Source organism: Sphaeramia orbicularis, chromosome 12, assembly GCF_902148855.1.
Source record: "Sphaeramia orbicularis chromosome 12, fSphaOr1.1, whole genome shotgun sequence".
Lineage (NCBI taxonomy): Eukaryota > Metazoa > Chordata > Actinopteri > Kurtiformes > Apogonidae > Sphaeramia > Sphaeramia orbicularis.
The window spans coordinates 19,738,685-19,751,635 of NC_043968.1; the positions used below are offsets into that span (position 1 = coordinate 19,738,685).

At 37.7% G+C, this 12,951-nt stretch overlaps 1 protein-coding gene across 2 annotated transcripts; it reads right to left on the reverse strand.

The window, feature by feature from the left end:
- Positions 1–4,109: 4,109 nt before the first annotated feature.
- Positions 4,110–12,891, reverse strand: kctd9b (potassium channel tetramerization domain containing 9b). 2 transcript variants are annotated; one of them, XM_030150004.1, is made up of 12 exons: positions 12,492–12,883; positions 12,169–12,290; positions 10,579–10,622; positions 8,929–9,022; positions 8,657–8,715; positions 8,420–8,548; positions 8,276–8,343; positions 8,081–8,176; positions 7,846–7,995; positions 6,614–6,719; positions 6,396–6,529; positions 4,110–5,740 (listed from the first exon to the last, which is right to left on the reverse strand). In XM_030150004.1, the coding sequence occupies exons 1-12, from the start codon at positions 12,537–12,539 to the stop codon at positions 5,624–5,626; spliced, it is 1,167 nt and encodes a 388-aa protein (XP_030005864.1). In that variant the 5' UTR covers positions 12,540–12,883; the 3' UTR covers positions 4,110–5,623. The 2 variants fall into 2 exon arrangements, with proteins under 2 accessions (XP_030005864.1, XP_030005863.1); XM_030150003.1 differs by having other exon boundaries at positions 8,420–8,715; positions 12,492–12,891.
- Between the last annotated feature and the right edge of the window lie 60 nt (positions 12,892–12,951).

Sequence of the window (12,951 nt, forward strand, 5' to 3'; positions counted from 1 at the left end):
GTTTGAATTTACATTACAATTTTAACCCATAAAGACCCAAATGTCCATCACCGACCAAAACCATCTACTGATCTAAACTGTTTCATACCCATTGAGTCACTAATCCTATCAATACCTGTAAATAATTGATGTAAAATGCAGTTTGTCATCTTTTCATGGTCATCAGATATGACCCATTTGGACGTTCAGAGGCTCCGTAGTGAACGTGGAAACACCATCATCTTCTACAACATTGATTCACCAGTAAAACCCATGGAGTTGGATCAGTGACAGTGGAGACACTGGGTTTATGTTCAGTTGATAGATTTTGGTGAAAAAGTCACTTTTTCTTCAGTTTTCTCTGTTTTTGATATAATACCCTCAACTTTACTCTGAGCTTTTATGAACGTCTACATGATCAGCAAATAAAATACAGAAAAATACCCGATTTACACTGATAAAATGTGAAATACAGAGGATAATAATAAAATAAATTGTGATAAATCACTTAAGGAAAGTTAGATAGAGAGAGAAATTCATTTGGGAATGGACACAAATTAGCACTGGGCTTTTACAGGTTAAATACAACATTTTCAATCTACTTCTCTCCAAAGACAGATCTTCATATTCCTCTTTTTACTCCTGTTTATACACATCACAAATGACTTTTGGCCAGGTGTAATGATTACATACTGGGTCCCAGTTACACTTTATCCATAAAGAATAAATCACATTATGATCATTTTGCAAGAGGAGGTAAAGATATTTTATTCCAACTTTATGAGCAACAGTGTAGCTTCTTCTTAAAGGCACACAAATCAGCATTTCAGAAAATTAAACAATGGTCTATGCCTATGGTTTCAAAGACATAACTTGAGAGGACAAACCAAACTTACTTCACGTTTCTCTTGGCTCCAAGGTGCAAAAACCTCGATTGTGATGGACATAGTGATGGCCAGGCTATTGTCCATTCACATGAAGACAAGAACTGAGTTTGCAGCGTGAATGGGTCTGTGCCAAAGGCTGTACTGTGGTCTACAGAGTATCCGTGAGGTTCACCAAGTTGACTGCAATGGTTTTTGTTTTATGTAAGCAACAGGACACACCAATCATTCTAGGGTGTAAGCAAACCGATTATAGTCATCTAAATACACCAAGCATAGTCTGAGGACAACAAAAGAGGAAGATATTGTTCTAGGTGGCAGCAAGAAAACTGCATTTAATGTAGAAAATAGAAAATGTACCAAAACAGAAATGGGTGCTTCTGTGAAACTGGGTTCCTTTTGGTACTTGGCACTATGCCAGCTTTTTTAGACCCAATAATAAAAGAGAAATTTAGACATATTTCCCCCCAGGATGTACCTAATGATGACCTCAGATAAATGCAAAAAAATTCTATTCTTGCTCTGAGCTGTCCCAAAATTAATCAATCTGTAATCAAATACTCGGGCCAAAAATAGGACCAAAATTGGGACATGAAAAGCTGTCGAGGTGTCAGTGCATTTGATCTGGAAAACATGGCTGTAAATGGTCTTATATACCGCTATAAATAAAGACACTTTGTTAAATTTGAGGATCCAAGTGGTTTTTCTAGTCCAAACATGCAGGTTTTTCATGAATCGGCAGTCTCATTCTAGATTTCGCATGTAACCCATCATGTCCACATGTGTTACATGTGGAAACTGCCCATTTAAACACAAATAAATTACGAGTGATTTTGTAACAGCGGTCATTTTTGTGAAACACTCTGCTTTGCATAATTACTTCGATTCCCAAAACGTACCAGTGAGAGACTAAAAATATATTCAAAAAAATTGTAGTGCATAATTTTCGTGTCCTTTTTACAGTTACATGTGGATTTTTGTATTAAAATAATATAAAAATGTGTTTTATCTGAAAAATAGTCTCTCTTCTATCAGTAAATATTTATTTTAAAATAGACACAAAGTGCTTCCAAACTTGCTTCATAACATTAGTCTACACCTGGTTTGTATTTTTAGCCCCTCTGCCCTGTTTTTAGGGACCAGTTTCATAGAAGCACCTATATCCAAGCAGATATCAGTTGATTTCTACACGTGTGGCATGTACATGCAACTGGTGGCAGATTATGTTCCTATATAAAAAATTTTTAGCATCATCAGCAGCATTTCCTGCTAACTGTGGGTCTACAGGACAGTGTCATGGTAGGTATTTGAGGCAGGGTATGGAGGGAGATAATAATGATAGGTGATAATATTTCAGTGTTATGTTGTCTATAAGTAAAAAAAAAAAAGCCACTTTAAGTTAGTGTATTCTACAAATGTTTGTGAGAAATGACTCTACTTCAAACTGGAACATGATGTACAGCATTGTGCAAAGGTGATTACAGTTTATAGAAGTGCACTACTTGTCCACTGGAGTCACCTCTCTGCATCAAACCACCAATCAAGACTCACCCACGGCCTCATTTCTCCACAGAGAACACAACAGCAATAATCTTGCAGTGGTTGAATAAAGGACAAACAGACAGATATAGCAGGTAGAGTCAATCAGGTTCCTGAAACGAGAAGCAGAGGCTGACAACAGTTTACACCACAGGTCACAATTCTCTGCTGCTGATTTCAGTCTAGACCTTTTTTGGGGCAGTTTAAATATTTCTGTTTACTTCCTAGAAAGAATGGATGTGTACTTGAATAAACCACAAAAGTAAACTGTAACAAAGTCAGATCAACATCAGAGGGACCAAACTGAACCAGAGATTCATAGATAGAGGTCATTCTGTCTGATCTGTATCATCCTCATGCACACCAGGACATGAAACAGTGCAACAGCCTGTGCAGATCCTTAAAACCAGCTGAAAACTAGTGAACATCTTTTGACTCAGATAGTTTTCCTTTTCCTGTTTGTAGGCCCACAATATGCAAAGGCTTGTCAACAAATACTGTGAAAAGACCCAAAACCAAATATTTATTCCTAAGGCTAACCAGCCAGTCTGAAGATTTACAGTGCATGTTGAAAAAGTCAGATGTTGTTTCAGGCATCATAAATGCTCTGTAATTTCTCACAATAGATGGGAACTGGAAACTTTTACAGCTTTCATGCATTTGTGAACCTTTATTTGCATTACTGATGGTAAACTCCAGATGGACCTTGCTTTAACTTGTATACAGACACAAAGACAACACTGCCCTCTGCTGTGATGAAGAGGTACAACAAACACACAAAATAATGCATACCGTATAACTCAATTCTGTAGGTCTGGATATGCCTACACCGATAAGCCGCAACATGACAACTGACACGTGAAGCAGTAATAAGGTTGAATATGTTATTTAACCACCTGAAACTCAGGAAAGTAAAAGGTTTGACTTTTTTTTTTTTTACATTAAATAATTGCCTTGATTTAAAAAAAAAAAAAAAAATCTATGAAACTCTAGTCCCCTACAGAAGGTAAAATGCATTGCTGGGTCTCAGGAGGTTAAGTGGTACTTTTCAGTGGGTTGATGTATTATACAATATGTGAACATTCAGTTCTGATTGTTGAAAGCAGCAAGTTAAAGAGTATAAGGATCTGAGCAGCTTTGACATGGGTCAAATTGTGATGCCAAAATGATGAGGTCAGAGAATCTCCAGAACTGCAGGTCCTGTTGGGTGTTACCGGTCTGCAGTGGTGAGTGCCTAACAAAAGTAACCTAAGGAGGACAACTGGATCTGTGGAAGCATAACATTAACCACTGCCTAATATTAGGTAGGTACCCTTATCACAGCCCAGAACTGCTCATACCTAAGGTCTGCACTCCACTAGACCTCTGCAGGTGTGTTGTGGTATCTGACACCACATTGTCCTTCATTAGACACCTTTATGTAGGGTGTCAGCCACGTCCTACCTGTAGACCAGGTACACCCAACAAGACCCACAGTTATAGATGCTCTACGTTGCCATTTACCTGTCACAATTTGACCCTTGTCAAAGCCGCTCAGTTCCTCACGTTGCCCATTTTTGCTTCCAACAAATGCCCTTCAAGAGCTTCAGTTGCTGGCTGATCTATATCCCAACCACTGATAGATGCCATTGTAATTGTCATATTACCTGTCAGTGTTCATAATGTTATGGCTGATCAGTGTATAATAATACTTAGAGTCTTTACAACAAATGTGAGAAGTGTAAAAACATTTATTGAACATCTTGTCACAGCGCAGCAGAAAAAACTGACAGGTAAAGATTAGCACCACATTGGTATAAAGACAGTTTCACATGTCACAACAGTTGAAGTGCTCTGACTCTTCTAGTCAGTGATGACTTTGTACAAACAAAAAGTCTCAGCAGGATGAATTCCTAAAATATACATGCAGTGGCAAAATCCTGCCATAGCAATAACTTGGAAACTTTGGCAATGGAGAATGGCTATTCAGAGTATCTTTACTGTAAATTTTGACATCACACTTTAGGCAAGACAGGAAGCAAGCTCAAATTTGCAGTTACAATAAGCACCTGTGTTTATGAGTCAAACCAGAGGTAATAAAATAGAGGGGGAGCATGTACGAACATAATTCAACAAAGACACACAGGCAACATACAGTATAAAAAAACATGTTCTTCAAGGTCTCACACAGCCTGTTTTAAATGGTACTGTCCATGAAAAAAGTGGTAAACCTTGGTCACATATGAGAGCTCAGGTTTACAACTGACATCCATTACCTTGGTAACTAATGCAGGTCAAATGAGAAACATGTTCAGACAAACCATAACAGAACATTAAACCCCCTCTGATCAAACTACAAAGATACATTCACATTAATGTGACATATACAGCAGAGCGACGTGTTTACCCAACAGTAGACAGACTACTTTACAGGGCAATGGAAATCTAAATAAAGTACATGTAGGGTACAGTCAATGCCCTATTCAACACTGCAGTCATTCTCCTTACAACTACAATCTGGTCATATTAAAGGCTAATATACATACTATTTCGTAATATGTCTATTAGTTTTATTAGCAATTGGTTATTTCATTAGTGTAAAAACATTTGAACAACAGGAGGTCACATTAGAGCGTCTGAACTCCAGTGTTTGCCCTAAAATACTGTTTTCACCAAACAGGAAGCTGGACAGCATTTTTATTAACCTACAGCTGATGAAGCTTGAGTATTAATCACACTGAAGGTACTAAAGTTCATATTAGTTCAGATATGATTAGTCCATAAATCAGCAGTAAAACTCCTTTAATGCTGAATGATTTTGTTTCTTTCTCGGTTTTGTGTAGCTTTCTTTGGAATTTTGTCTGAATAAGCTAATTAGAAACATCAATAATGGCTGTGCGAAACAATACTAATAGCCCTGCACTCCCTACATTTATTAAAATCTATTTCTACTACTTTAGTGGTTATTAACAGTGGTTCTTTTGTCATTCAATAGCCTATTGGAAGCATACCATGATACACATTGGAGTCAACTTCCTTGTTCATCAGCTGCTCTCGAACAAGAAGAAAATTCAAAAATTCTTATCTTTTCAGCTCTTACAAGGCATATGTGTATATTTATGGGTGCAAAATACTCTATAAAATGTAAGTTGTCTAACGAATGGATGAAATATAAGGTTTGGCATACATTTGTCCTCCTCAGGCAGTGGAGTGTATATTGTTGTGTAAAATGGAAGACTGGTTCACCGCACACTCTGAGACATGTGTAGAGGAGTCAGCATCTCCTCAAAGATGGCTCCCTTCACATTGGAGCCTCTAAGGTTCGCCTCTTGAAGGTCACATCCAGATAAGTCACAGTTCTGAAACAGAGTATAACACACATTCAGATTACATTTAAATGGGTTTGATTATGTGTTAGAGTACATCTACAGGAAGTGAATGCATGTCTGTATACTTTAAGGGCTCATTCATGCTCTACGTTAAAGACGCAGACGTGCAGATGGATGGAGCATTCTGTCTGACATCTGCGTACATTACGTGCGTATTTCTGTCCATCTTTCGGGAACTTGCAGGTGCGTATCCTGATGGAAAATATGGAGCAGTACCACCGGGAACCGTGGACGCAGTGTTGAGATTTGATGAGAATAATTTTCATAAATAGCGGAACTTTTCAAAGAGCGACTGTGTGAGTTAGTGAAAAACTAACGACATATTTATGACAACTACCCTTCTCAATATCAACATTATTATCCACATTAGTAAAACCTCCTCCGTCCTTACCATATTTGTTATTATTGACTTTCTTCTTCTAAAAAAACTTCTTTGTGGTATTTGGCCAGTATGTTACTTAAGAGCAGTGCCCTCTGGTGGATTGATTGAGAAATGCTCATTCCGACGCACTGGACGCATGGAAGTATGAAGGCAGTGACGCATGACAGCGTTAGAAACAGACATACCTATTTACATATGTAAAGCAAACATAAAAAAGCCTTAAATGTGAGGATGTGCACTTACCTCCAGGTCCGTCCCGGCCAGGGTAGCTCCCCTCAGATTACAGTTCTTCAGTTTGGCGTTTTTCAGTGTTGCGACTCTCAGATTGATACCAGTCATCTGACTTCCCTCCATATCCACACCCTTCAAGTTGGCTCCTGAAAACACAGACATTTCATTTCAATATAATTTTCATCTAGTTTATCAGAGATTAAAGATATGTGTATGATCTGGTGGTTTACCTTCCAGATTTGCTTTGATTCCAGCAGGATCCTCAAAGTTACAGCCTCTCAGAGAAGCTCCTTCAGCATTGGTGCACAGCATCTTCACACCCTGCAGATTGGCTCCCTGCCACAAACAGAGGTTTTATTCTGTTATTCTATCATTCAATTATTTGTTAAACAGAATTGTACTTTATATGCATTCACACAGTTCAAAGTTGATTTGTTTGTCTCCTCATCCAAGTTGGTGTGAATCTGATGACATTGCAATGACAATAGGAAAAAACATAACGTGCTCGCACTTGAAAACCCTTGGCCTTCAGTCCACGCCAAAATTTTTGCACATACGGACAGGCAGACGTACAGACAGACAGACAATGAACTGATGACAATACCCTGTGGTGAGGGCCGAGGGTAAAAATTATGTTTTAGGCACCAGTTTGACAACTTTTGGAGCAGTGTCATATACCATTGGATTTTATCAGTGTTTATGGAGTGTAGCTCATCTGACATCACAAACTGCATGTTTTTATTAGCCATTAACCTGGTTTAATGTTACCTTGATAGTTGGTGTTTTCTCTGCTTATCTTTCTCTATCTACTTTAGTAACAGACTTGTTTTTTTGGTTTTTTTTTTTGCCATTTCACATGCGATTATTTCTTGCATGTAACTCACTAGCCCTAATCTACATATACATACTTTACAATGCTTCAGATTGGATAATCAAGCTACTTTGGTCCAAACCTGCAGGTTGTCATAACTTTGCAGACAGGAACTTTACTAATAGAGGCCAGGGTTATGTCTATCATGTTGTCATTTTCTGGTCTGAGCTGGGCTTTAGACTCACCAAAGCTCCTTCAATTATGTCAAAGTAAAGTGCGTTTCTTTTAATCTGATGGAGTAGTGATGTTTCAGTATCATATTGCTGATATTTACCTACCCAGTGCTTCATGTAAACCGATGAACTGTTAGGCAGGTGTTTGTGAATATGATGTCTGAGATACATTTAATACTGACTGTTACTAATGTTCTTTTTTCAGAATCATCATACAAGTGTCAAAGAAATATTAGATATTTCAGCTTTGCATTTTTCACTATTCAAGCCCAGGAGTAAAGATCTAAATATCTTAATTACACAGTACTTGTCAGTTCAGCTTAAGGAATTATGTTTCTTCTGGCTAATGCTGAACATTTCTCTTGATAATAATCCTGTGAGTCTTCAACACAGTTTATAGAAACCAAAAAGAACTCACATCAAGACAAGCCATAGACAGGTCTGCTCTCTCCAGATTTGCCCCGCTGAGGTTGGCATGCATCAAATTAGCTCCACTGAGGTTGGCCATCTTAAAGTTGATGTAGCGTAGATCCAGACGAGAGAGATCTGCACCGTTAAAATTCAAACCCTGGTAGACCAGAGAATATGTGAGAATCTGTATCACAGGTTTACTTAGTAACAATGACTATTTTAAAGCCATGTCTTCTGAGTACCTGACACCGCAGCTCTGACTTAGTTGTTGTGGCCAAAAGGAATCGAATAAACTCCTTCCGAGTCAGAGGAGAATGGTCATCAGGAGGCTGAGTGGACTAAACATGTGAAGCAGATGAATAGGTTTAACTACACACAATGGATACACATCACATTCATCTGTATGTGAGCTCCACAGATTCAGTTCAAACACTGGCCTTTATCAGGTTCTCCAACTGCTCAGCTAGCTGCTCGATACCAAAGAAGCGAGCCTCTTCCAGCACCCCTGCAGAGGACAGACTAAAAATCAGAATACTGTTTGATCTAGGGCTTGCTGCAGAAAGGTTTGTGTGTGTTTATACCAAGAGGGTTGATGCCTTCATTGATGATGAGCTGTCCGTGTCTCAGATAATTCAGGATGGGTTCAAAGTAGTCGGGACTGCGATCGATTAGAAATGCTCCCTGTGAGTCCTGCTTGTTCCCCCAAACATCTAAAGAGTGCCAGGGTGAAAGAGCAGGCAGAGGATAACAGTATGAAGTGAACTGAGAAAAGAGCAACTGTCTCATAAAGCTAATAGGCATCAGTGATTGATATTCACCTTTTTCTCTGAACATATGGGCCAACATACTCTCTGGCTCTTTGCTGACTAGTGTGCTCCTGAAAAAAAAAACAAAAAACAAAACATTACCCATTTGAACTGAAGGCATTCAACAATGTGCAATTAAGGCTCTATATTTTGTTAGTTAGATGAACTTAACTGATACAGTCTCTGATTATCATCCTCAGGCATCAAAATATGAATAGCAACTAACAGATTCTCTATATGATACTATAAACTAGTATTGCTTACATCACAGCAGTCATGTTTACCTTGTGGTGGTGAAGCAACGTCCACCAACGTTAAGTGTCAGCCAGTCAGTGTGAGTCTGACACTTTTCAGGGCCTCTAAGGTCTTCCTGAGGATCTGAATATAAACAGGTTAAAGGTTTTTTTGAGTCACTGTTCAATTGCAGCAGAAACCATGCGGTGATGGAAAAAGTAAAAACTGAAATGCTTTGGGTTTTGAGGTGCCACATAAGTTCCGTAGTTTTCTTTTCTTTTTTTTTTTTCCTAAAAATTCTGACGTTAATAATAACAGCAATAGCCTTCTCCTGTTTCAGTTTTTGAAACCTTGTTTTTCAAGTGTGTGATGTAGGAATCATTTTCAATATTTTGACTGCTTGTCTTTTACTACTTTATCATGTTTTAAAATCCCGGATAAACTTTCTAATATTCAAAATTCTGACTGCCTTTGGTTGTTGTTTACATTTACTTGTACTTTTACTTTCATTACTTGAGTACCTTTAATTGTAGATTACTTGATATACTTAAGTATATAAAAAAAAAAAACTACATACTTAATGACTTTAACATGAGTGGCATTTCAGTTGGTGAACTGAACTAATACCAAAGTAATTTTTTTGGTAGGGTACCTGTACCTCTACTCAAGTGTGACATTCCGGTACTTAATACAACACTGAATCTGATCTGTATTCTGGGTTTGTCACCGTCCACCCTGTGTCATCTACTGTAAATCACATCTGCTGCCTACAACACACAGTCATCACAACTCCTTACACTGAAAACACTCTCGGTAAAATCTGTCACCGGTCAATCATCAGCGTAAGACTGGAATGAGCTTCAAAAATACTGAAACTGGACAAATTTATTTCAAACTCTGCATTTAAAACAGTGTATGACTTTCATCACAAATTCTTTTTCAAATTTGTCAAACCTGAGGGATAGCCTAAGTATCACTAATCCATTAGTCTTTCCATGCTTATGCACCTGAATCACTTCACTCACGGTGAACAGCTTCAAAGATGACTCCATCATAAACACAGTCCACTTGTTTACATAATAAACCAAAACGTCACTTGGGTCTTTTCAGAAATTTTGTCATGAAGTGAACTGTGGGACGCAAAATCGGTTTCTCACAGATTCTGCCAGAAAATGAGCCAGATCGTCATAACGTAAAATTATATAGTCCGCCAGGGTTGTTTTAAAAAATGAGTATAGTCGGTAGATGGAGGTAAAGGTGACATTTGGGTTCAGCACTCACAAAGAGACAGTGAAAATGCTGCTGCATGGAAGTCCCATTCCCACGAGTCATATGCTGCTTTAAATGCAGAGTTTGGAATAAAACTGTCCAGTTTCAGGATTTTTGAAGGTCATTCAAGTGATTCAGGTGCATAAGCATGGAAAGACTAATGGATTAGTGATAATTAGGCTATCACTGGGATTTTACAGATTTGAAAACAAATTTGTGATGAAAGTCATACGATGCTTTACGAAAAGTATTATGGACATTTTTATCAGACACATGCAACTGCAATCCTATAACTAACATACTGCTGCTTTAATGTCTGTTTTAGTTTCAGTTCCTTTTTAATCACCTTGTATTTTTTGTCATGACATTTGTCATTGTAAATTAAAAGGTTTTCTTAATAACTTATCTGGTTAAATTGAACAAAATCTTACCTTCAAACGAATCCCCATCAGATATGTACAGCACATCATCATCTCTGCAGGAATAGATAACATCGTTGATAAATATTAACCCTTTCATGCATGAATTATGAGAACCTTAATCAAGATTTTTTTCCTGAGTGTTTTTATTCTTCTTTTGACATGTAAAAAAAAAAAAAAAAATTCTTTATGAACCTATTTTTCATGCAGTTCCAAAAATGTCCACTCAGCTGGATACCATGCGTTTAATTTTGGAAGCAAAGAAACATGTATTTACTGATATATTGTGTGAAAACTATGAAATAAAAACATTTTTAATGCTGCTAATCTGTTGTTTTCTCACATTTTAACATACTCAAATACTAGTCATTACTCACTTCATGTAACTATCATGCAAAATAATAATAGCAATAATAATAAACTTTTAATTGCAGTTTAATAACAATAAGAAGCGATTAATTTACACTCAAACATGTTACTGCAGATCAGGTTTATCTAGAACAGCAAATTTACAGTAATGGTACAAATTACAGTGTTTAGGATGATGCATAAGTGTCCACTGTTTTGGCTGATATGGAACTAAAACAACAAAATACATGAATATATAAGAGAACAGCTATAGAATAACTGTCCACTGTTAGTGACCACTATGCATGAAAGGGTTAAATGAAACAACACCATAAACTTTGTGTACAGGGTGGGGAAGCAAAATTTACAATATTTTGAGGCAGGGATTGAAAGACAGTGTATGACCAATTAGTTTATTGAAAGTCATGAGAATGTATTTGCCACAAGAAAATTGACATATAGAAAATGTTTTCATTCTATGTGTCCTCCTTCTTTCTCAATAACTGCCTTCACACACTTCCTGAAACTTGCGCAAGTGTTCCTCAGATATTCAGGTGACAACTTCTCCCATTCTTCTTTAATAGTATCTTTAAGAAAGTCGACATTGCTGTGTGATGTTCTATTGGTAGCATGTTCTAAAACGCCCCAAATAGCAGAATCCAGAGGGTTTAGATCTGGGCTAGAAGGCGGCCATAAACATGATTCCCAAAAATTGCTAAAGTTGGATTTGTTGCTGTTGTCAACAAGTGTTTTGGTGTTCTTGTGTAAGATTTTAACTTCAAATCATATTTTACTGCATTTCTAACGGTCTTGTTGTCTACCACAAGTTCAATTGCCATTTTTCTCATGGATTTGGTTGGATCCTTTAGGATTTTGGATTTGAGAGCTTTAATAAAAGCTTTGGTACGTTTTTGTTGCTTCCTCCACTTCCAGACTTTCTCGTAATAGTTTTGCTCATAGTCATTCTCTTCTTTCCATTATAAACAGTCTTTATGGACACTCCAACTATTGTTGAAATCTCCTTTGGTGTGACGAGTGCATTCAGCAAATCACACACTCTTTGACGTTTGCTTTCCTGATTACTCATATGGGCAAAAGTTTCTGAAAAGGTATGGATAATAGTGTTAGGTATGATTATGACCTCAATATATGTTTGGTTTCAAAACAATTGACGCAGTGCCTGCTGAGAAAAAAAACAACTAAATGTTCATTGTAAATTTTGCTTCCCCACCCTGTATAATGTTGTGATCTTACCTGATTAATGATATGTCATCTATGAGTCCTCCATTCCCATTATAAACACTAGAGGCCCTTATTCCCAGTTTGGAACTGGCAACAGACAGTAGATCATCCAGAGACCCGTATACAGCCACCACCTGTATGACAACGTGGACAGGTTAACATACAGGAACTCACAGCACATCCCTGAATGTTGAACAGGAAGACAAACAAACTAAATGTGAGTAGAAGTCGAACAGAAGCACTCTGAGGATGAAGACAGCAGACGGAGGCAGACGAGCTAAACACAGCTATACTCCACCTTTAGGCATATATACATACATATATGCTCTACGTACCTTTCCATTTGTGGACGTTCCGTTGACAAACAATGTGACTCTTCTCATGGTGGACTGATATCAACTAAACAGTTCAGATTTAACGCTTTCCCCAAATCAAATACATGCTTTTTGGCAACAAGCACTCACTCCCTTTCTCTTTCCTGCCTCCGCTCAAACGTACAGTACAGGGGAATTAGCCAATCAGCTCGTCAAAATAAAACACCCAAGCCAATCAGCAACGTGAGTGGGCGGGACATGCACGTCTCAGAGCAGCACAATAAAATGGTGTAACACAGGTAGTTTGGGTCATTGTCACATTTCAGTTTTGTCTTTGTTGTGAGAGAACCTAAATACTGTGCAGTTTATTCATTTATAATACCCACATTAATGGGATTATGTCAGTTCATACTTTGTGTTAAACACATAATGAATTTACAGGATCCCTAGGGTTCTTTGACTTTTTTTGTTTGGACATGAC

Bases quoted from the DNA above. Each gene is read 5' to 3' on its own strand.
- kctd9b (XM_030150003.1), bottom strand. From the start codon at position 12,539: ATGAGAAGAGTCACATTGTTTGTCAACGGAACGTCCACAAATGGAAAG. The intron at 12,291-12,491 runs GTACGTAGAGCA...GTTGTCATACAG, and splicing joins GAACGTCCACAAATGGAAAG to GTGGTGGCTGTATACGGGTC. The intron at 6,720-7,845 runs GTGAGTTCTTTT...TGTTTGTGGCAG, and splicing joins TGTCTATGGCTTGTCTTGAT to GGAGCCAATCTGCAGGGTGT.